The following is a 24,064-nucleotide window of genomic DNA, read 5'->3' as shown; positions in this document are numbered from 1 at the left end:
ATGCTTAGATAGGGAAGGTTGCAGTGTCACTAACAAGGTTTGTTACTGTATAGTGTTTGGGGCATATATTTATGATAACTTCTGTGAGTGATTGCAGATCCTATGAGCCCACCTCACTCTCCTCTCCCGCACATTCCTTTTGTTCCTTGCAGGAAGCTCTCTCATCCCAAGTTAGTCCAGCTGTATGGTGTGTGCATGGAACAGGCTCCCATATGCCTGGTGTTTGAGTTCATGGAGCATGGCTGTTTGTCAGATTACCTCCGAAACCAGCGGGGCAGCTTCTCCAAGGAAACCCTCTTGGGGATGTGCCAAGACGTGTGCGAAGGGATGGCTTATCTGGAGCAGAATTCTGTCATTCACAGAGACCTGGTTTGTCCCCCATAAACTGTCCTGTTCTCCGAGGCAGCCAGGATTGGTTAATGTCTTGGGATTTCCCTCTTGCCTCATTTCAGCTCCCTCACCCTCCCATGTATCTGTTGGAGGAGGATCTGCCGTCTCTCCTCATTGCAGAGCAGTCTGGATTAGCCTATACACGGCATTTTCACCCCAGTTGTTCCCTGCATCGGCCCAGTGGCTTTTGGCTGAGCCTGAGTGCGTGCTAATCCCAAAGGAGCCTATGAAATAGCAGGGAGTGAGGGAAGCACTCTAGTGGAAGAGGCATCCTCTGGGGCCCTATCTACTCTCCTTTGCTGGAGTCCTTGAATTGCACTGAGGGGAGGAGGCAGGGGGCAAACCCCCACCCTCTCCTGTGCTGCTTCTTCCCCTCACTACTAACTCCAGCTCCGTCGGTTTGGTGGTGCTGGCAACTCTGAGATGAACAAAGTGTTCATGTCTAAGATCAGTGAAGAAGTCAAAGCTCTGTCATCTTCCAGGGTGCGCTGTTACTAACGCCCCTCCTCTGGTATATCCCTTTAATTAACCAGTGGTCCTGTGGCCAGCCATGGATTTCTGCTGTGTATAATTCCATTGCTCCATACAAATGTTGCAGCTGCTGTTTCATGTTACGTCAGGCCACATCAGTCACTTTTAAGAAGCTGCATTTGAGACATGTATTTGTTGTTGTAGAAGAAGGACTGGATTACTCAGCTCAGATTGCTCCTGATTCCCAGAGAGGGGGGGAGTAGTTATCATTTGTTTGGCTAACCTGAGCTTAGACAGCGTGTGGGTCAGTGGGTAGTTGCCTGAATTTTTAATGGATGGAGAAATATAAGAGCTGAGCAAACTACAAGTCAAACTACTCCATGTAGGACTTTCTTAACAACAGGGAAGCACTGAGGTTAAACTGAACTGGAAATTATAGCACTTAAATTGTCTGACCCCATCTCACTATACTCTCCACATTGCTCAGCTAGACAACATTTCTATGGGGCAATTAAGCAGTTCTTTAAATATTGTTTGTCTATCAGAGGACAAGGGAATGAATCACAGTGGAGAAAACTTAAGTACTAATGATCTTCCTGTATTTCTCCTTTTTTTGCAGGCAGCTCGGAATTGTTTGGTAGGAGAATCCCAAGTCGTCAAAGTGTCGGATTTTGGAATGTCAAGGTAACGTGGCATGTGTGTGGCCTATGCAATGTGACACCTCAGCATTACAGTGCGTGTCACTGAGCATGCTCTGCTCTTTATCTGTTCCAGGTATGTCCTGGATGATCAGTACACTAGCTCCACAGGCACCAAATTCCCAGTCAAATGGTCTGCCCCAGAAGTTTTCTCCTACTCCAACTACAGCACCAAGTCTGATGTCTGGTCATTTGGTAAGAACCTTTTATCAGAAAGGGGGAAATTCAGTAAGCTGCTAATCAGATAATCACCGGGAGCTTGGTCCTGAAGGGAAGCACTTATTCCAGCAGAACACTTGCTGGATTCTGCGGGTCTTTTATCTGCATAAAGACTGCTGGGGCACTAAATCCTTTGTTCTCAGGACAAAGGAAAAAGAACAATAAATTAGTTAGGCTTTGTGGGGTACTGCAAATCCAACCTGCTGCACCTTTGCAGTACTGCAGCTCCAGGTACTGTCTGTGGTTCAGGAGGCCCAGGGCTGCTACACGTGGAGTGTCCAAGATCAGAATGGAGATGCACTGGCAGGGAACTGTGAGGGAACAGGAGTGGAGCCTATGCTATGTCAGCCTTGGACAATGATGTGTTATTCAGAACTCACCACCGCCTGAGATTTACGCTGCTCACGCCATTTGCTTTATGAACATCTAAAACGTTACTTCTCCCTTCATGCCCTTTTCTCACCTGGCCTGCTCTCAGGTTTCCTGAGCCCTCAGCTGTATCGCTCTGTGACTCTCCTTTCTGCACCCTCACCCCTAAGAAAACCACTGGACCAGTTTTTCAAAGTGCTAACGGCAATGACCTCAGTCCTAACAAAGGCTAATCCATGGCATGTCACTTAAGTGTTTGGCAGATTCCCAGCCAGCATGCGAATCCCGGCTCTGCAAAATGACTCAATGCAGCGTGCTGTGCATGGCTTGAAGTCAGTGAGGCTACTCCCAACACTAACCATTGTGCCCAGGCCTACATGTTGCAGGAGTAGGCCTCAAACTATTGTGTGCTCAAGAATCTCCTCCCTTACTTTGTCCTTCTACATAGTTTGAAGTAATTTTGCTTATGAAGCCCCATTGGATGGTTATTAGACTGCAGTGGGAGTTTGGTGCCAAATCAGTCTCTTAGCAAAGAGTCCTGTGGTACCGTAAGACTAACAGAAGTATTGGAGCATAAGCTTTGGTGGGTGAATACCCACTTTGTCAGATGCATGTATTCACCCACGAAAGCTCATGCTCCAATATGTCTGTTAGTCTATAAGGTGCCACAGGATTCTTTGTTGCTTTTACAGATCCAGACTAACACGGCTACCCCTCTGATACTCAGTCTCTTAGACAGCTTTGAAAATCCAAGCTGGAGGTTTTTGGGATGGGGCTACGTCTTCCGTGTTCAGTACAGTGCTGAGTATTCTGTCATCCCTCATTAAACACCCTACAGAATAACAGTTGATAATAGAACTGACCGTGACATCCCACAGCATCCTGGCTATTTTAGAGCTGTGATACAAGGAGAAATGTGCTCTGAAGGACAGGTTTGGTTTTATGTTCTTCTACTCAACCATTCAGAAATTAGTGTGGACAATAAGTTAGAGGAGGATTTTCTATCTAAAACTGCCCCTTTCAGGGCCATACAGCTCCCACCAGCTTTTGCGTAGTTTGACATTATTTGCAGTATTTTGTAGACCCAAGCTAGGGAAAGTTGATTTAGCTTTATCTAAAGACAGAATGACACATTTGTGGGGCTTGTTTGCATTGCACGGCTCTCATCTGTGAAATTTGCAGACACCACTGTTGAATGTCCGTCTGACTTATTATCTCCCCTGCAGCAGGGTTTGCATAAGAGGATTCCTCTGTCATGTCATGGCATCATGTCCCTGGGAGTCTTTCTGCTCTATTACCCACAGATTGTTAATCTGCTCTGCTGGGATTGAAACCATCCTGCTGAGACCAGGCTAAAAGAACTGGACATGAGTACTGGCTTCTCAACTCTAGGAACCCACACATTGTGGGATTTCAGATATCTAGGTTATTCCACAATAAACCCAGTCTCATAGGCCAGGCTCAGTATCCCCTCTGCTAAAGAGTGGTCTGGTGTGGTTGAAATATTGACGCCCTTCTCCCTGTTTAAGAATCAACAATGCAGGGAACTGGACCTTGTTGAGCAAAAATGAGGCTGTAGGCGACATGTATCTATTCCAGATGTATCCTTCTGTCTGGCTACATCTGTACCTCCCTTTTATAACTTCCTTGGCAGCCCAAGACAAGGTGCACATGTACTGCCAAACAGGCATATCAGGCGACTGCCCGAATCAACCCTCATAAGAATCAAAATAACTTTTGTTCATTGTATTTATAAGGTCTCCCTACACGACTGCAACATACTTTGTAGTCATTTTCCTATGCTTGTCTCTCTTCCACCCCACTCCTCCTTTGTGTATCTTTGTTTCTTTCTCCAAGAGAGATGCGACCATACCTTTCCTGCCATCCTTTCTGCTGACTCCCTCTGATATTTTGTCCCAGTGAATTCCTTTGGTATTCATGAGGTAAAATATGCACCATAATCCCTTAGAAATTCCATCGCAATTTCACATGCATTCATCACAGTTCATGACAACTTGCCATCTCTTCTGGTGAGCAGTTCCTATAGCTGAGGCTTGGGTGGCTAATTTGGCCTATTCACATTTTATTTCATAGTTTTGCTCCTGTTCATTTGTCAAAATACAAACTAAATCATGCTTGGGAGGCATCTGGTACCGCAGTCATGGCCGCCGTAGATGTGCCTCTCCTAGATGCAGTTCATTAAAGGCAAAAACATCGTACAAACTAAACTAGCAATGAAGAGTGAGCTCTCTGTTACCCCTCCACCTCTCAGGATGAATATATACCTCCACTTCCTCTGTCAACTCTATATGCACCTTTGGCTAACTCACCTTCATCTCCAAAGCCTGGGAGAGCAGGTGAATGCTGTAGTGTTCCTTAAAAGTGAATAAGCCCAGGCTCCATCTGATCAAGTGGGGAAGGCAGTCCTGCAGTCTCACCTTCCAGCACATGGCTACAGATGCAGACACTGAGTTGCAGAAAGACTAAGGGTCAGATTGTTAAATGTATTTAGGTGCCTAACCCCTACAGCCCTCAGTGGGAGTCAGGCATCTAAATAACATTACGAATCTGGCCCTAAGGGACTTGCCTAAGGTCACGTGATAAGTCAAAGAGTGAGCTGGGAGCAGAATCGCAATACTAATACCTAGCTTTGTCAGTAGATCTCATCTCATAGTACTTTACAATCCTAACTTCCATTTCTTTAAGCTGCTTTAAACACTAGAGAGTCCCCCCGCCCCCTTCTTGTCACCATAATCTGCTATCATATGGAAGGGAACAGGTACAGTAATCTCTCAAAGTAGAGCAGTTCAGCCTCGCTCTTCTTCACTCAACTCCTGTAGACAGAGCATGCTTGGTTCCTGTGTGTGTGGGGGTGGGGGACGAGGAAAGGCTTGTGTCTCAATGACTTTTCGGGCTGATGAGGGAGAGAGATGTGGGTGTGATCTGGAGGGGAGTCCGATCTAGTGCTCCTCAGCTGGAAGAATGGTGGCCACAGCCTGGGCTCTTCAGGGATGGGGATTTAAAGCAGATAAAAATGGTGGGCTTTGGGGGGCTGATTGGGGTGTCGAGAACCCTTCAAACCAGCTGTTGGGGAGGGATGTTTTGGGCAGGTCACTGTTGCTCCTTTACTACCATTTCCTTTTTTGTTTGTTTCAGGAGTGTTGATGTGGGAGGTCTTCAGCGAAGGCAAAATCCCTTACGAAAACCGGACCAATGCAGAGGTGGTGGAAGAAATCAACGCAGGACTCCGGCTCTATAAACCCAAGCTGGCCTCCAAGGCCATCTATGAGCTCATGAGCAGCTGCTGGAAAGCGGTTAGTACTGTAGCATACGCAGGCAAGATATTATGATCCCTTCCCCCTTGTCTTCACTAGGAAAAATGGTATGTTCTTAACTCGAGTTAGCTAACATGAGGCAAAATCCTCCGGACAAAGCAGTGTGTAGTTTTCACACAAGTTAACAGGTCACGGTAAACCTTAGGCTCCACTATGGTCTTTAACTTGACTTACTAACACATGTGACAGCTCCAAGCTGCCTTGTCTTCACTAGGCTTTGAACTCATGCTACTGACTCCAGGTTAGAACACACCCTGCGGGTCCTGCTTTAGAGGGCAGAAGTCAAAGCCAGTGATTCGTAAGCAAATCAGCCACTATTGGGCCAACTTCTCTGCTGACAGAAAGGAAACATAAATCAGAGGGAGAAAAGCCCTGAACACACGAGGTCACATTTGCTTCCTATGACAATTTCAGTCACATTTTCACTTTTATTTTTTCCCTTTAAGAATTGATTCTACCTGTGTTACCATTCAGCCTCTGGCCTGTTACAAGGTTCTCTCTCGTACCCCGTAACCCTTTTCAAGTTGGAGTTTAATGCTGTTCTTTTCTTTCTCCCTCAGAGGAAAGAAGACCGACCTCCCTTCTCCACCCTGCTCTATCAGCTGAGTGAGATCTCTGAACTTGATCTTTAATCAGGACACCGGCTCACTGAGTGAAGCCGACCAAGACGCTGGAGTGGGCAGACTACAGCGTTTTCCCTACACAAAGCATTAACAAAATCCCTCCTGCCAGAGATAATGGTACTAGCCAGGTTGGGGCAGATGCCTGAACTTCCAGCCAAGCCAATCCTTTTCAAGAGCTCCCTGTTGAGAAGATGGAGACAGCCGTTTGGTTTAAGGCTTTCACAAACCAGCCCAGTGATTTAGCTAAGATCGCAGAGCCAGACGACCCAACACACCAATTTCTCCTGAGGATAATAAGGATCGGTGTGTGGCCTCAGAGCTTAGGTATCTGGCATTGTGATTTTAACCCTGGAAGCACCCAAATGAAAGGAAAGGTTAGCCTGCCCTGAGAAATGTGTCTCTTCACCGACAAGGAGAGATCTATGTAAGATATTACCTCATCCACCTTCTCTCTGTAAGAACCATTCAGATGCTTCCAAACTTGCCTGTGTCATAGCTGGTCTGGAGCAGGAAGGGATGGATGGATTAACTGGGTACCAGGACACACAGATCTGACAGGTGTTCTGGCTGGGCTTTGCCATTGCATCCTGTACGCTGAAGGGTTAAGACGGTGTCGTCTCTTAGCATGATTCGCTCTGCCGCTCTGGAGTGAGGGGTGTGGGATTCTGGAGAGTGTAAAGTAGAAGCGAGTGTCCAAGTAATCGGAACATAGTACCTGAGAAAACTGTGAAAGAAACTGAAAGGTCTTTCAAATGTTATATTGTTAGTGGGGGAAAAATACAAATAAAACCACACATGCACCACTTTCTGGTGCAGTTGGGGATGTCTGTGGGGGACAAACAAAGCTGAAGAATGTTTGTGTCAAAATTCTCATCAAGACTTCTACATAAGAAGAAAAAATTGGCCTCCAAAGATCTCTTTCAGCTTGAACATCAAAGGACAACTTGGCAAGGTACTGGGCAGATCACGTCTGGGGCAGGCATGGAACAGGAGCTCAGGGTCTCGTCTTCCAAGATGAAAGGCTCCTTTCTAGAGCTACACAGGACCTGGTGTGTTTTCTGAAGAGAGGTGGGCAACAAAAGAGAAAGCGCTGGGTGGGAATTCAACAGGCATGTTCTCAGCGGGGTGACAAGGTTCTGTGGAGGAGGCAGGGAGGCACACGCAGAGAGATGAAACGCTGCAGAGAAGTACAAGTGCTCAGTGCACTTGTGATAATAAAATGAGACCTACCCTCCTCCTCACTCAGAAAATCGATGGATCCACACCAGAAAAAGACTTTTTTACCTCTTCTGTGAACAAAATTATTCAGCTTTCTGGACACTTTTAAAATCAGTGGATTTACACAGGTGTAGCTGAGACCAGACTCTGTCCCATACAGCATATACAGCCACCACCTAGTAGTGTGGAAAACGCTGGCCTGTATTTTATAATCCAAGCGCCTACATGAATTGGATGGACCAAGTATTTCATATTGTGTTGGTCACTGTGTGGTAGTATTAGAAGAAGCTATGTACTATGTACCCAGCATATTTTGACTTAACTAATATTCTAGGAAAACCCAGGGACATTCTTTTTTATGTAACCAATCTCAAAAACAGAGTGCAAGCTTTGTTAATCCCCAGGGTTGCTAAATAAGATCTGGGACTTTTTGCTAAGCATTAGGAATAACAGGAAGAGTCTTGAAGGAGCAATATATAATGTGTATATATCTCTTATTTTTAATGTTATTCTGGTCAGTTCTTTGTTAGCCACTAGGTCCTGGAATCTCTTCCAGCTCTACAAGTCTATGCTAGGCACTGCTCCTGGCTTATTCATCTCCCACATTTGATTTTGTTCTGAATTAATTTCCTAGCTATATGCATGTGAAACTTCATCATGAAACGTTTTCGCAGGCAGGCCATCCTCATGTACAAACCAGAGACGAGTCCGACCCAGCACCTTGGATCCGAACACCACCAAAAGGTGGGGATGTTTGGCCCCAGATCCAAACTCCACTACTGCCCCTGTCTGTTTGATAGTCTGAACCAAAACCTGGGGTATGCCCAGCCACAAATAGAATTCTGCGCTGGCTCGAGTTCCATTTGATTTGTCTTTGTTCCTCCCCTGTAGTTTCAGTTCACCCACTGCCATGTTCTTGTGGCACCAAATCTGGCCTATAGTCACTGCCCTGAACAGGGTGCCATGTGGAACTGCATCCTGGGGAGCTCAGAGGGGAATTGTGAGCAGCCCAGGCCACATGAGACTGCAGCATTTGTGAATGATGTGGGGGGGACTTGGCCATGACTCTGCCTCTTCCCCTTCCCCACCCTTTACCCACGGTGGGGCACTGAAGGGGTTCTTTCCCAAGCACAAGGACTGTAATTGTGTCAGACCCTTGTGCAGGATGTGCAAAGGTAAGTGCCTTGCACATGCTGGAGCAAGGCAACCAGGAGGCTTTGGCTGACCTCCCATATGTTCCCGAGGGCATCGGCCTCGCCCCCGCCGGCCTCACCAGCAGGGCAGGGGCAGAGATGGAAGAAGAGGAGACAGCGGGAGAGGAAGAAGCAGCCATGGATGAAGACAGAGATCTGGAGCTCGGCACCGTGATGGTGGAACTGAAGGCTAAGAACAAAGCAGCTGCTGCCGTGGAGAAACCTGTTCCCAGAGCCTCCAGTCTGGAGGAGATCTCAGCCCTACACCCCTTGTACCAAGGGCAGAGGCTGCTGGCAGCTAGCAGGTGGCAGAAGAAGCAGCAGAAAAGAGCAGAAAAAATCGCCAGCAAACCCTCTGCCACGTTGACGGCCACCATGAACTTTGGCACGGCAGGTGACTAGGCAGAGCAGCTCCCCGTGAGCCCTGCACTCCAGCTCCCTCGGGATCAATTCCCTCTTCTGGCTGGCGGGGGGTGGCCCATGGAGATGAAACCAGAGCTGCCGCTACCGAAAAGTCAGGCTCCTTTTATTACCAGCTAAAAGCCCTGGCGCCGCCCATCTCCAATAAAACATTAGCCCTGCATGTAAGGGACCATCAGAGTGTCACACCCTCTCCCCCAAAGTCCTGAGCAGGGTGCTAATGTGCTTAAAACTGCAATATTGCCCCACTGGGTAATACCATTAAGACAGTATTTATTCTTGGATGAGGTAAAGGAAATATTTATTAGTTACAATTGATTGCACTAAATAATACTGTTAAATGTAATGTTCAGATCTTCTTGCATAGGAATTCTTTGTGTACAGAGTATTTTTTTTTTACAGTTAATAAAGTGGTCATATAACAGCTGTGGTTTTTATTTTTCACACTGGTGCCCCACCCAGAAACAGTGGGGAATGTCTCTGGCTCTTACCACCGCCAAAACATACTGTTTTAAAGACAGACTTTCGTACAAAAGGCCAAATTCTGTGCTCAGATGGGGGCTGTAGAAGAGTGACTCGCCCCCTTGTGGCTGGGCCTGGTGGAGCAGGCTATCCTGCTCTGGTGCCCCCTGCTGGCAGCTGCTCTGGCCCCATGGTCCGCTTCCTCTTGTGACTTGGCCCGTCAGGAAGGTCACATTCAGTCCCACGGTCAAAGATCCAATGATCCTACCCCAAGTCTCCTGCCTCTAACTCTAGGCCCAGAGGTCCTTACACCCCTTGTTCCAGGGTTTTTAATAGTAGTAACCCTTGAATCAGGTTTCACTCCACCTTCCTCAGTAGCTAGTAGGGGAACCCAGACCCCCAACTCTAGTCTAGGGTCCACTCTGGGGACCCAATAGTGAGCAGCCAAGGTCTTCTCACTCAGCCTCCAGACTTCTTCCTATCTTGCCCTGCCTTTTTCCAGAGACCCTTTCCAGGTTCTGCAGACACCTTTCAGCTCCTGTATGAGCATCAGATCCCAGGGTTTTCTCCCTAAAGGTCAGTTCCTGCCCTTTTATTCAAGTTCAAAGAGGTGCTCATTCCACCCTGTAGCTGCCTTCCTGGCCTTCTATCAGAGTTCCCTTCCCTGGAGAGGCTCTCAAAACCTACTCTCCCCTGAGGTGTCCTGCCTCTCTGCTGGATCCCTCCTGCTGGGCACAGCTCTTTGTGACCCAGCAGATAACCAACTGATTCTCTACACCTCCAAGTGTAAGCCAGTGAGCTGACAGAGCCCTCAGGTTCCCAGTGTGGGGTGGTAATCCCATCACAGATGCACTGGGTACCCCAGACTTTGACAGGGGTAGGGAGTGCTCAACACTGCTGGAAATCAGGCTACCTATTTAAGTGCCCGCCTATGTATTTAGGTGCCTATCTTTAGACATCCAGTGCTAAATATTTTAGCCTCAGCCATTCTGTGCCTTAGCTTCCTTATCTTTAAAATGGGGGCAATACTATTTATATGCCTCAAAGAGGGTGTTTGCTTACTCATATTTATACAGTGCTTTGAGATCCTCAGAGGGAAACTGCCAGATGTCAGTAAGTGCATATTGTTCATACAATTCTTTCCTAGGCTGGCTCCTTGTCTGAGCAATTTTAGTCTGGGGCAACTTTATATGGTCCAGTTAAAGAAACCCCCAGCAAAGAAGAGGTGAGAATACTGGCAGGCCTGTAACTGGACTGCACTCACAGCCACTCCCATGAGATACAGGAACCCTTCTGTGGAGTGGTTATAGCCAGCACATTTATAACATATGCTGAGAACAAAAACCATTTCCACTGCAACATCTGCCCGGGGATCCTGATGGCAGATGGATAGTCAGTGTGCACATCCACTTCTGCCTGTTTTTCATCACAGGTAAGAGACACAATTGCCTTTTGTTTGCCTGTTTCACTCAAACAGCTTTAGGAACACTGGGAAAGCTGTGAGCTGGCTTCATTTGGTCCCCTTAGGAGCATAAGCTCCCCTTTTGACCACCCAGCCTTCTGCCTCACTGCTTTAGCTGCTCATTAGCTCTCGGGAGACAATCACACATTCTCTGAGAGTCAGACCACATCTACGGGATTCTCTGTGGCGTTACATGAGGTGGAGCAACTTTGTGGGTCTGTGGCACTGACTGTATGTGATGAAATCCAGTCTCTTCGATTTCTGCCCTCTCTGTTTATCTGACAGCTCCTAGAAATGAGTCGCCAGCCAGCACTGCAAACTACCAAGTCACAAGTGGATTCCCAAACATCATGGATGCTTGACTTCATATCATTGTCTCTGAGAGATTTTTATCACCTCTGGATTAGCTTTTCCATAGCCAATGTTCAAATTGTGTGATCAACCGTCAGGTGAAGAATCAGCCTCAAATCAGCTCCTTACCCAAAGAGGTTTTTTTAAAGGACACTTTATTGAGCTTTACCTTTTTTAAAACTCTGAGGATCAGAGATTCATAGATTTTAAGCCCAGAGCGGACCACTGGTGATCATCTAGTCTGTACTCCTGTATAACACAGGCCACAAAACTTTCTTAATTTATTGTTGTTTTAAGTCCACTGGCTGTGATGGAACTAGCGCAGATCTTTTAGAAAAACATCCACATTTCATTTAAACATTTCCAATGAGGGAGAATCCACAACCACCCTTGGAGAATTGTTCTAGTAGATAAATACCCACTGTTAAAAACTTGCACCTTATTTCTTGCGCTAAGTTGTCTAGCTTCAACTTCTAGTCATTGGACTTTGTTATACTTCTGCTAGATTGAAGAGCCCTCTATTACTACATTTCTGTTCTGCCAGTGGGATCTGTGATCATAGGCATGGGAACTAGAGGTCCGGGGGGTTCTGCAACTCTGCTCCCTGCCCCATGCCTGACCCCAGCTGTGGTCCCAGCTTCGGCTCCCTTACCCCTGTCCACGTCCCACCTCCCAGAGATATGGCCATGCTCCCGGCCCCATCTCGGGGAGGGGAGCACAGCAGGGGTGAGAGGGCTGGCTTTCAGCACCCCAATACTAAAAATGTTCCAGCATCACTGTCTGTGATCAAGTCTATCCTGAACTTTCTCAGCACAGCTAGTACAAACCTGGAGCAGGCCGTGGGTACATACTCTGCTTGCTAGCCAGTTCTGAAGCCCACACTGTGCTGACTTTACTACAATTATTAGCCACATGCCATCTGGATTCAAGCTAGCTTGGGTAGGCTAGACCGTGCACAGCTTTGGCTGTGTGGACATACTCATAGTCTCTTCATCTCATCACAGCGTCATGATCTTTCTCTCACTGTCACTGTCTCTCATCACACCTGTACACCGATGGCACATACACACATGTATGTGGCCTGCTCATCCCTTGGATTCTTCCCACTGTGCAAAGAGATCTCCAGAAGGAAAACAGTCTATTCCTCAGTGATTTAAGACGTTAAAAGCAATAAATAAAAACGTGGTCACGAAATCACCATAATGTTACAATGGCTAAATTGCTGGTGTGCAGAAAAGGCTGTCTATCGTGCTACACAATATTGTTTCCTTGCAGTCTCCCGTTCCCTGTCTGTATCCATTGGCTATCTTTTGTCTTATACTTAAATTATAAACCCCTTGGGACAGAGATGGTCTTTTTGTTCTGTTTCTGTACAGCACCTAGCACAATGGGGTCCTGATTCATGATTTGTGCTACAAGGCACTGTGGAAATACAAATAAGAAATAAAGTAGCACTGTGATTATTGTTAGAGTGGGTCAATACATGGGGGGAAATCCACAGGAATTTTCACTGTCAATTTTTTCCATGTTTCAGTGAGATTTTCCTATCAGCGCTGCATTAACAGGATAATGATGGGGCACATATAAATAGTGACGTGTCAATAGTTGGAATAGGAAGCACATATAGCCAGGGCATCCCTGGTGCTTATCCTCTGAAACAAATCAGTCTTTTTTTGTTCTGCGTCTCGTAAGCAGCACAAGGGGGTCCTGGTCCATTACAGGAGCTCCAGGGCACTACTGCAATACAAATACATACAACTAAAGACCTTTTCCTTTTTAACTAGAGCCTTGTTAAAAAAACTGGATACCTTCTTTCTTAGATATTTCAGCCACTGTGTCCTCAGTTATTTTGAATTGTTGCTATAGTTCTTTACATCACAGTAACACTACAGGTATGTCTACACTGCTCACTAAGCCCAGACTCTGACTTGGGTTTGAGCCCAGGCCCTTGTTCCATGCACACAAATCAGCCTGGAATGGGTTAGCAAGCCCTCAGGACCTGGATGCTACGACCCTGTTTGTAGAGTGGGTCAGAGGCCGAGTCCTGGAGCAACTCAGGTCCAAATGCTGTCACTTTGCAGAGTGGACACAAGTCAAGTTTCAGACCTGAGTCAGAAGTTCTGTGTGGTGCAGTGTGGATGTGTGAGCACTGCAGAGAGACTGGGGGCAGGAACTGTAAACCCAGGTTTACAATGCAGCTTGGGTGCTCAAGAGCAGGCTTGCCAAAACTGAGTCCACAAGCCCAGGTCCCACAGACCCAAGCTAGGTGCGCAGTGGAAGATTCATAGACTCTAAGGCCAGAAGGGACCATTCTGATCAGCTAGTCTGACCTCCTGCACATTGCAGGCCACAGAACTTCACCTACCCACCCCTGCAATAGACCCCTAACCTCTGGCTGAATTACTGAAGCCTTCATATCTTCATTTAAAGGCTTCACGTCACAGAGAATCCACCATTTACACTAGTTCAAACTTGCAAGTGACCCGTGCCCCATGCTGCAGAGAAAGGAGACCCACCCCCCCGGGTCTCTGTCAATCTGATGTGGGGGAACATTCCTTTCCAGCCCCCAATATGGCTATCAGTTAGACCCTGAGCATGTGGGAAACACCCACCAGCCAGGGAATTCTCTGTAGTAACTCAGAGCCCCACATCTCGTGTCCCATCACTGGCCATTGGGGATATTTGCTGCTAGCAGTCACAGATGGGCTACATGCCATTGTAGGCAGTCCAGCATTCCATCCCCTCCATAAACTTATCAAGCTCAGTCTTTAAGCCAGTTAGCTTTTCTGCCCCCATTGCTTCCTTTGGGAGGCTGTTCCAGAACTTCACTCCTCTTGTGGTTAGAAACCTTCGCCTAATTTCAAGCCTAGACTTGTTGATGGCTAGTTTATATCCATTTGTTCTTGTGTCCACATCGGCACTTAACTTAAATATCTCCTTTCCCTCCCTAGTACTTATCCCTCTGATGTATTTATAGAGGTCAATCATCTCCCCTCAGCCTTCTTTTGGTTAGGCTAAACAAGCAGAGCTATTTGAGTCTGCTCTCGTAAGTTTTCCATTCCTCAGATCATCCTAGTAGCCCTTCATAGAATCATAGAATATCAGAGTTGGAAGGGACCTCAGGTCATGTAGTCCAAACCCCTGCTCAAGGCAGGACCAATCCCCAACTAAATCATCCCAGCCAGGGCGTTGTCAAGCCTAATCTTAAAAGCCTCTAAGGAAGGAGATTCCACCACCTCCCTAGGTAACCCATTCCAGTGCTTCACTGCCCTCCTAGTGAAAAAGTTTTCCCTAATATCCAGCCTAAACCTCCCCCACTGCAACTTGAGACCATTACTCCTTGTTCTGTCATCTGGTACCACTGAGAACAGTCTAGATCCATCCTCTATGAAACCCCCTTTCAGGTAGTTGAAAGCAGCCATCAAATCCCCCCTCATTCTTCTCTTCTGCAGACTAAACAATCCCAGTTCCCTCAGCCTCTCCTCATAAGTCATGTGCTCCAGCCCCCTAATCATTTTTGTTGCACTCCACTGGACTCCCTCCAATTTTTCCATATCCTTCTTGTAGTGTGCGGCGCAAAACTGGACACAGTACTCCAGTACTCCTTCTCTGCACCTGTTCCAGTTTGAATTCATCTTTCTTAAACACGGAAAAGCAGAACTGTACACAGCATTCCAGATGAGGTCTCCCCAGTATCTTGCATAATGGTGTTAACACTTCCTTGTTTTTACTGGAAATCTCTCTCCTGATCCATCCTAGGACTAGGTTAGCCTTTTTTCACAGCTGCATTACATTGCCAGCTCATAGTCTTCTTGAAATCAACCAATACATTCGGATAGTTCTCCTTCTCTGTCACTTCCAACTGATATGACCCCAACTTATAGCAAAAATTCTTGTTGTTAGTCCTTAAATTAATTACTTTGCACTTTGCACTATTAAATTTCATCGTATTTCTATTACTCCAGTTTACAAGGTTGTCCAGATCTTCTTGTATGATATTCTGGTCCTCATTTGTATTGGGAATAACTCCCAACTTTGTGTCATTCACAAATTTTATTAGCACACTCCCACTCTTTGCGGCAAGGTCAGTAATAAAAATGTTAAATAAGATTTGTCCCAAGACTGATCCATGAGGAACTGTACTAGTAACCTCCCTGCAGCCTGACAGTTCACCTACATACCCAAGGAGGTCCCAATCAGGCAGCAGGGCCCTAGGATGCTATAACATGCAGGCCCTATGAAAGGTGACCAGCTTGATCCAACCTGCTCAAGAACAGGGTGGGGACAGTCTCACCCCTTCTTGTCCCCCGTCCCTCTTCCTACTCCGTTTTACCCCAGAGGAAGGAGTTGCTCTTTTCTTGTTCCTCCTGAGGGGATGACAGGACCTTGCATTTGTAAATGAAAAGGGGGGTGGGGAGGGGGCGTGTATATGTGTGTGTGTGTGCAGTGTGTGGCTGTGGGTGCTGGTGGGTGTGTGCTGGGCGTGTATGGGTGTGCTGGGGGGAAGATGTGGGTGTGTTTGGGGAGGTGGGGGGTGCTGTATGTAGAGGGGTGCGCGCTGGGGGAGGTGGGTGCGCGCTGGGGGGGATCAGCCTGTCAATCCCCGAGCGCCGCGGGGCCGGCCGGAGCATCCCCCGTGCAGCGGGCGGCGGGCGGGAGCTCGAGCTGGAGCATCCCCCGTGCAGCCGGCGGGGGCCGGGGGCCGGAGCATCCCCCGTGCAGCGGGCGGGGGGCGGGGGCCGGAGCATCCCCCGTGCAGCGGGCGGGGGGCGGGGGCCGGAGCATCCCCAGTGCAGCGGGCGGGAACCGGAGCCGGAGCATCCCCCGTGCAGCGGGCGGCGGGCGGGAGCTCGAGCTGGAGCATCCCCCGTGCAGCGGGCGGCGGGCGGGAGCCGGAGCATCCCCCGTGCAGCGGGCGGGGGTCGGGGGCCGGAGCCGGAGCATCCCCCGTGCAGCGGGCGGCGGGCGGGAGCCGGAGCATGCCCCGTGCAGCGGGCGGGGGTCGGGGGCCGGAGCCGGAGCATCCCCCGTGCAGCCGGCGGGCGGGAGCCGGAGCCGGAGCATCCCCCGTGCAGCGGGCGGGGGGCGGGGGCCGGAGCATCCCCCGTGCAGCGGGCGGGCGGGGGCCGGAGCCGGAGCATCCCCCGTGCAGCGGGCGGGGGTCGGGGGCCGGAGCATCCCCCGTGCAGCGGGCGGGCGGGGGCGGGAGCCGGAGCATCCCCCGTGCAGCGGGCGGGGCCGGAGCCGGAGCATCCCCCGTGCAGCCGGCGGGGGCCGGAGCCGGAGCATCCCCCGTGCAGCCGGCGGGGGGCGGGGGCCGGAGCATCCCCCGTGCAGCGGATGGGGGTCGGGAGCCGGAGCATCCCCCGTGCAGCGGGCGGGGGTCGGGAGCCGGAGCATCCCCCGTGCAGCCGGCGGGGGGCCGGAGCCGGAGCATCCCCCGTGCAGCCGGCGGGCGGGGGCCGGAGCATCCCCCGTGCAGCCGGCGGGGGCCGGAGCATCCCCCGTGCAGCGGGCGGGGGCCGGAGCCGGAGCATCCCCCGTGCAGCGGGCGGGCGGGGGCCGGAGCCGGAGCATCCCCCGTGCAGCGGGCGGGCGGGGGCCGGAGCCGGAGCATCCCCCGTGCAGCGGGCGGGGCCGGAGCCGGAGCATCCCCCGTGCAGCCGGCGGGGGGCGGGGGCCGGAGCCGGAGCATCCCCCGTGCAGCGGGCGGGGGCCGGAGCATCCCCCGTGCAGCCGGCGGGGGGCGGGGGCCGGAGCCGGAGCATCCCCCGTGCAGCGGGCGGGGCCGGAGCCGGAGCATCCCCCGTGCAGCCGGCGGGGGGCGGGGGCGGGAGCCGGAGCATCCCCCGTGCAGCCGGCGGGGGGCGGGGGCCGGAGCCGGAGCATCCCCCGTGCAGCCGGCGGGCGGGGGCCGGAGCATCCCCCGTGCAGCCGGCGGGGGGCGGGGGCCGGTCCCCGGGCGCGCAGCGGGGAGCTCAGGAAGTGCACTTGCTGCAACCGTTTCCTGCTCTTTGTGTGTGACACCGAGACAGGCGGCGGCAGCGAGAGGCGGCGGCTCCGGAGCATCCCTCCCCGGCGGCCGGTGAGCGGGGGGAGCCTGCCGGGGAGACCCCCCCAGCCGGGGGATGCGGGAGGGGGGCCCCGGGCGGCGCCCCACGGGAGCCGGCTCTGCAGAGGGGCGAGCCCCGGCCCGGAGCGGCGAGGCGCCCCTCGCGGGGAAGGGACAGGGGCCAGCCCGGCGCAGGCTGCCCGCTTGCGGGGCTCCGGGCAGGAGCGGGGCTGCAGCCCCCTGCCCCCGAGACCTCCCTGCAGCCGGCTGCGAGCCCTGCCTCGGGCTCTGCTGGGGATGCCCGGCGGGCGGCCCCTGGGCTGCGCGGGTTGGGTTTATTTGTCATGCCACCGTCGGGGGGGATTTGGGTCCCCCCATGCAAAGCACAAGAGGCAGGTGCTGCCGTTCCCCGGGGGGGAGAGCCAGGGCCCAGATTAGCCGTGCAGCAGCGATTGCAAGATGATGTATCCCAGAATGCTTCGGGTACCTGCAATAGTCAGCGCCTCCCTGTTTATTCTAGTGCACACACTAGGCAGGCAGAAAAGCCTAATTTCCCCCCCTTTTCACTCTGCACGGAACATGTCATGAGCCAGAATTAGTGGTTGGAAGGAAATGCTGCAATCTGGGGGAGCAAAGGCCTCCTGACTCAAACCATAGCTGCCCCCTCCCCAGTTGCTCGTGGGTTAGTAATAATGGCAGCTTTTAATTAGAGAATTTGAGCAGCGAGATGCTGCAGGGACCCTGTGATTTGGGTGTATGCGAATAATGGGAATGCTCAAGGGGAAATCGCATGAGATGCACAGTGGCTAGCAGAGGTGAACGCACAAGCAATCAATGGAACATCATAAAAGGTATTGCCCTGGTCATAGTGTTCCCCTGGCTCTGCTGAAAGAGAGCAGGCAGAAGAGGTTGCAGTTTGAGTTGAGGGTGTAAATTATGGACATGAACTTTGTGGAATATGTGGTTTTGCAGACTGTATTTTTGGTTCATCACTAAACCAGCCAGAGTCTGCAGACCTTTCCTCCCCCCTTCCCATTGTTTAAACTCACGGTCACTTTTCAGCCATGAGGCGTTTTCAAAACAAGTTGTGCACCCAGTAATGTCTGAGTCGAACTTTCCAAAGCCATGATGTTTGAGTGGGCTGGTGCCAGTCAGGTCCCGAGTGAAAAGAAATGAATAGCTTTTCCAGGAAATTTCTGAAGGGATCAGGAATGAACAGTGAGAGGCAAACTGAAATCTTTGTGCTTGCTTCTGTATTTTTGCTGTGGTTTGGGGGCAGGCGGTGGTGTCTAGAGATGAACATTTATACTTCGGCAAGGAAGAGGATATTGCATAGCTTGGCCCACCTAGCCATCCGTTGCTTTCAGCATGGGGGTTTGTAGCTGTGTTTTTTGGATCACAAGTATCTCCCTTAATTGTGTCGGGTCACTAAACCACCCAAGCCTTCCTGCTCTACATAGGAAACTAACCCCCATCCCCCACCCCCATGCTCACGTTATAGATTATGAGGCTTGCCAGATGTTAGTCACCTTGACAATTCCTGGGGCCAAATTCTGCTGTCTGTTATACCAGCGTAAATCCAGAGCAATTCCTCAGTGAAAGGAATTTAGCCCTGGTGTGTACAGTGGATTTTTGTTAGCAAAGTTTATGTAATCAGGTGATGCCTTTCGTTCTCAGACCAGGGTCCATGCAACAAACATGACCACTAAGGAGACCAAGGCAGAATATAATAATTAATAATAATAATAGTCATAATTAATAAATTTATCAACTTGCATATATCCAAGAAAAAGAGGAAGTTACTTTTTAAATGATTGACTAACAAACAATGACATTTCTTTGTCTACGTGTGACATTTAATTTATACTCCACCTATTTCTTGCCATCTACTGACAATCAAGATTATTCTTAGACTAAGGCCATGTCTACACCTACAGCACTGCAGCTGTACCGATGCAGCTGCGCCCCTGTAGGGCGTCTGGTGAAGACACTCAATGCCGATGGGAGAGAGCTCTCCTGTCAGCATAATAAAACCACCTCTGCGAACGGCAGAAGCTCTGTCAGTGGGAGAAGCTCTCCCACTGACATAGTGCTGTGCACATGAGTGCTTAAGTCTGTGTAACGTATGTCGCTCAGGGGGGTGGTTTATTCATACCCCGAGCGACATAAATTATGCCGACATAGGCTGTAGTGTTGACATAGCCTACTCGAATGTGCTCACCCATACTAGCAACATCTCTTCTTCCCAAAATAGCACTCGACTGACTTACTTTTGTGCCTCCTGCATACATTTTTTGGTCAGATGAGTATCTCCGTACCAGCACCAGAGCACTTCACAAACATTGATGAGCTATTCTTCTAAAGCCCTTGTAGATGAGGGAAGCATTATCCCCATTTTACAGCTAGCAAACGGAGGTACAGAGAAATTAAATGCCTTATGCAGGGAGCCTTCAGCATTGCTGGGAATCAAACGCAGGTCTTTTAAGTATCAGACAAGTGCCTTAACCATGAGTTCATCTTTCTTCCCGGCAGCTGTGCTCTCTCTCATATATGGCCCATTTTGCCACCCCTCTCTCTGCATGACATTGCAGCCTGGTCTCCATGGTATTACAGGCAGCAGGACTAACAGTGTGATGCTCTGTCTAGAGTAGCCCTTGCTGTTTCTTTCCCTATCCCTTACCCTTACAGCTGTTTTGGCACCAGCACGAGTCTCATCTGCTGGATCAGGGCAAGCTGACTCGATCAAACAACATAACTCACTTCCTCCCTGTCTCTTCTCCACTGCAACTTCTGGGTAAGCAAATAGCTGGTACACTGTTGCTGGCTGGCCAGCTGTTTGTGGATATAGTGCACGAGCTATTTGGAATCTTGTCCCGAGCTTGAGTGAGGGGTCCTTCTTCATCCCCCCCAAAGTTATATTAATCTGAAGAATCAAGACTTTTCTGTAGGTCATGGCCAGGAATGTAGCTAAAAGAGACTCTGTGGCCTAAAGACATTTCATGGCGAATACTTCAAGCCTGTTTTAAGCTTTAGGCATAAAATAGAGGACAGGACCTACACTTGAATCCCAAATTCAAATACCATGTGGGTTGAGTCACCCATTTATCATTTCGAAGAAGATCTATCCAGTTCCATGCAGGGTTTTTTGATGAGAGATGCCTTGAAATTCCTAAAGTTTGGCATCCTTTGAAAAGCTTTGCCCTGTCATCCTTGGCCATTGTTGTGCAAAGTGCTGGATATCACTTGCTGGCTGCATTTTAGCTGTGCTGTGTTTATGTGAATAGATTTATTATTACTATAGAGCAAGGGTCCCCAACATGGTGCCTGTGGGCACCATGGCACCCGCCGGGGCGTCTAAGTGTGCCCGTGTACTGGCCAGCGGATGAGCATCCGCCGAAATGCCGCCAACAAGCAGTGTCATCCAGAGGCGTCGCTGCCGAAAATTGGCGGCATTTCAGCGGAGACACTTTTGGATGCTGCTGCGTGTCAGGGTATTTCAGCGGTGATGCCTATTGACATTGCTGCTCATCTGCCGCCACTGTCCTCCGTGGCTTATCATCTGGTGCCTGCCAGATGAAAAAGGTTGGGGACCACTGCTATAGAGTCTATAGGCCCTGGTTCCTTTGTGTTAGGCATTCAGCATCATTATAACAAAGAGACAGTCCCTACCCCAAAGAGCTTGCAATATTAGTAGATGAGAGACAGCAGGTTTAGAGATGGAGAGCACAGAGTTATAGTGAGCTGCTACTGATCAGCATGAGAAGCAGCAGTCACAGCACACCAGCTGCTTATCCATTGTTCAGAGGGTTGGGGTTTTTTGTAGATATCATGGCAGAGGAGGGTTTTAAGGAGGACAATGTGGTGATTTAGTGGAATTTTGTGAGGAGTTCCTCCCATGCATAAGGGGCAGCATAGGAGAAAGCATGGAGGTGCTTGCTGGAGAATTTGAGAAATCGGTGATCGAGATATAAGTTGCATTGAGGATCCTTTGGGATGAAAGGTGCAATTATATGAAAAAAAAACAACCTCTTAGCTTGGGTTGGATCCTGTAATGCTAATGTTTGGCTGCCACTCAAAAGTTATTGAATCAGCTGTGAGGTTTGTAGGTGTGATGCCATTTGGTAAAGTTGCCTCTCTGGTCTGCGTGTGAGTGTGGGGAAGAGAATCATCGCATGATAAATACCAAAAAAGATAGTTGTAAGTGATTATTTCTTGCTCCCTGGTGCTTGAGTCTGCGACAGATATGGCAGGATATATTTCCCGTCTGAAAGATAAAGATCCACCTTGCGTACATATTAATGAAGCGCAAAAGCCCCATATTCACGGGTGATGTAATCTACCCCGGGTGCGTGTGCTGTTGTGCTTTCAGCTGACTGCATTTCTGTTGCAAGGATGATCTCTCAGGCATGACAACACAGGAAGCACCTCAGTGAACCACAAATAGAGCTCAAACCGTTTTTACACTGCTCAATCATCTCTTTGAACGCGGAATGTGAGAGACCCTGCCCAGGAGGCACAGATGGCTGCTGCTGGTTAATGCTCGACGTTGGCTTTTTGATCACTGACCTAGTGACCCCACCACCATATTCTTGGAAAAAGACAACCTCTCCTTAGTCTGATTTGGTCGTTGGACTACAGTGGCATTAACTAGCTGAAGACAGCACCAGATGAATTCACCATTCCAGCCTCAGCATTACTGTTCAAAAACCTTGCATTGAAAAGACAAGGAGGGAAATTTTGCTTTGCATCGTGGTCACTGCCTAATTTTCTCTCAAATGTATAGTCTCTCCTTATGGCTTGGTATTTGCATGTAAAATTCCACAGATTAGAAGAAAATATTGCATGGATTACAGGCCTTTGTTTCATCTTCAGAACAGCCATGGGCAGGTTCCCCAGAGTACAGTACCATAAAGGGGAAGAAAGAAAAACCCCTCCCTCAAATAAAATAGTTAAAAAGGAGGTGTTCCTGGCATTTCAGAGCTATGTATGAATCTACAATACTAAAACAAAGACAGTTCAGCAGAAGAGAAGCATCAATCCTAACCCCTAAATCTCATCAAGCAAGAATTTCTCCCCTGGATGCAAGGATGGGTCCCTTGAGTATCCATCCTGAAGACTTTTCAGCTTCTCATTATTGCTATTATTATGCTTGTTCTAGTAGCACCTAGGGCAGGGGTGGGCAAACTTTTTGGACCGAGGGCCACATCTGGGTATGGAAATTGTATGGTGGGCCATGAATGCTCACAAAATTGGGGGTTGGGTGCGGGAGGGGTGAGGGCTCCGGCTGAGGGTGTGGGCTCTGGGGTGGGGCCAGAAATGAGTTCAGGGTGTGGGAGGGGGATCAGGGCTGGGGAGGGGGTTGGGGTACTGGAGGGGGGCAGGCTCCAAGTGGCGCTTGCAGCTCTTGGAAGCAGCAGCATGTCCCCTCTCTAGCTCCTATGCGGAGGCGTGGCCAGGCGACTCTGTGCTGCCCCATCCGCAGGCGCCGCCACTGCAGCTCTCATTGGCCATGGTTGCTGGCCTGCAGGGGCGGCGGTTGGGGCGGCAGCAGTGTGCAGAGCCCCCTGGCTGCCCCTACACGTCGGAGCTGCAGAGGGGACATGCTGCTGCTTCTGGGAGCCATGCGGTGCCATGGCATGCTTGGAGCGGGGCAACCCCTGGACCCCGCTCGGCGGAAGGAGCTCAAGGGCCAGATTAAAATGTCTGAAGGGCCGGATGAGGCTTTTGGGCCATAGTTTGCCTGCCCCTGACCTAGACACCACCCCTCATCCAAGATCAGGGCTGCATCATGCTACAGACACACAGTGAGAGATGGTCCCTGCCCCACAGAATTTATAATCTAAACAGGCAAGACAGACAGAGTGGGAGGAGAAAGAGCGACACAGAGCAGGGACATGCTGTGAAGGTCACCCAGCAGGTCAGTGTCAGAGGTGGGGTTAGAGTCCAGAGCTCCAAACACCCAGTGCAGCACCCCCTCCACGAGACCCTGCTGCTGCCTTACAAACAGACAGCACTGCAAATTCTTTTGTTCTTCTGCAGATGTGTGGCCGGCTGCAATGGCAATCAGGAACGAGACTGTCTGATTTTACTTTTCTCTCTGAGGATACCTTGTTGTGCTTTATTGTGCGTAGGGAACATTTAAATTAGCACTTGGACGCTGAGTCTCCAGTGACAAGCAAGAGCTTAATTTAATCCTTCTTAATTAAACCCAGAAGGCCACTACGTCCTCCTCTTTTAAATCCATCTATGCCATGATGCCTGCCAAACACTTGACAACAGCTAGACCACTGATGGGCTGTGTCCACTGCTTGTTACTTTAACCTTAATGGTCTCACTATTACCATGCGCTCTCCTCATCCATTCGTTTTTCCTTCCTGCTGCCTCTTTTCTTATACGTAGCCTGTAAGGTGTCTGGGGCAGGGACTATCTTTGCATTACGAGTGTGTACAGTGCCAGACACAATGGGGCCCTGAACCTTTATTGGGGGCTGCAGGTGCTACTGCAATACAAATAATAATTTCATCTTTCCAGCTGCTCAGTTTGTCATAAGTAACCAGCTCATCATGGCAACGTTTTCAGTTGTTGGTAAACTCCCAGCAAGTGGCACATACAATGACACATCTTGGTATTTTCTGTCTTAATCAGGCCACTTCAGAGTTCATGCTTTTGCTAACATGGGCTCGCTCGCCCTCAAAAACTTCAGTAAAGATGTTTGATTAAATACAAAGAAATGTCCCAAGGACACCTGTATGGATTTGAGACGTTTCACAGTGTGTTATCACTGAACAATTAATGTAAAGG

General features: G+C 49.8%; 2 protein-coding genes across 3 annotated transcripts in view; both read left to right on the top strand.

Moving 5' to 3' along the window:
• The window catches only part of ITK (IL2 inducible T cell kinase), a 44,360-nt gene extending 35,000 nt beyond the window's left edge, over positions 1 to 9,360 (top strand). The window contains exons 13-17 of the mRNA XM_030573230.1: positions 153 to 369; positions 1,481 to 1,545; positions 1,636 to 1,754; positions 5,304 to 5,461; positions 6,043 to 9,360. Of these exons, the coding sequence (XP_030429090.1) occupies positions 153 to 369; positions 1,481 to 1,545; positions 1,636 to 1,754; positions 5,304 to 5,461; positions 6,043 to 6,114 (631 nt within the window). The 3' untranslated portion in view covers positions 6,115 to 9,360. The remainder of the gene's footprint in view (positions 1 to 152; positions 370 to 1,480; positions 1,546 to 1,635; positions 1,755 to 5,303; positions 5,462 to 6,042) is intronic.
• Positions 9,361 to 17,174: 7,814 nt separating this feature from the next.
• CYFIP2 (cytoplasmic FMR1 interacting protein 2) overlaps positions 17,175 to 24,064 on the top strand; it is a 75,695-nt gene continuing 68,805 nt past the window's right edge. For both annotated transcript variants that reach the window (XM_030573254.1, XM_030573253.1), the window contains exon 1: positions 17,175 to 17,296. The gene's annotated coding sequence lies outside the window, so the exon portion shown is untranslated. The remainder of the gene's footprint in view (positions 17,297 to 24,064) is intronic.

This window comes from Gopherus evgoodei, chromosome 8, assembly GCF_007399415.2.
Source record: "Gopherus evgoodei ecotype Sinaloan lineage chromosome 8, rGopEvg1_v1.p, whole genome shotgun sequence".
NCBI lineage: Eukaryota > Metazoa > Chordata > Testudines > Testudinidae > Gopherus > Gopherus evgoodei.
Note: the sequence above shows the minus strand (reverse complement) of the source record. Positions and strands in the feature narration are given on the sequence as shown.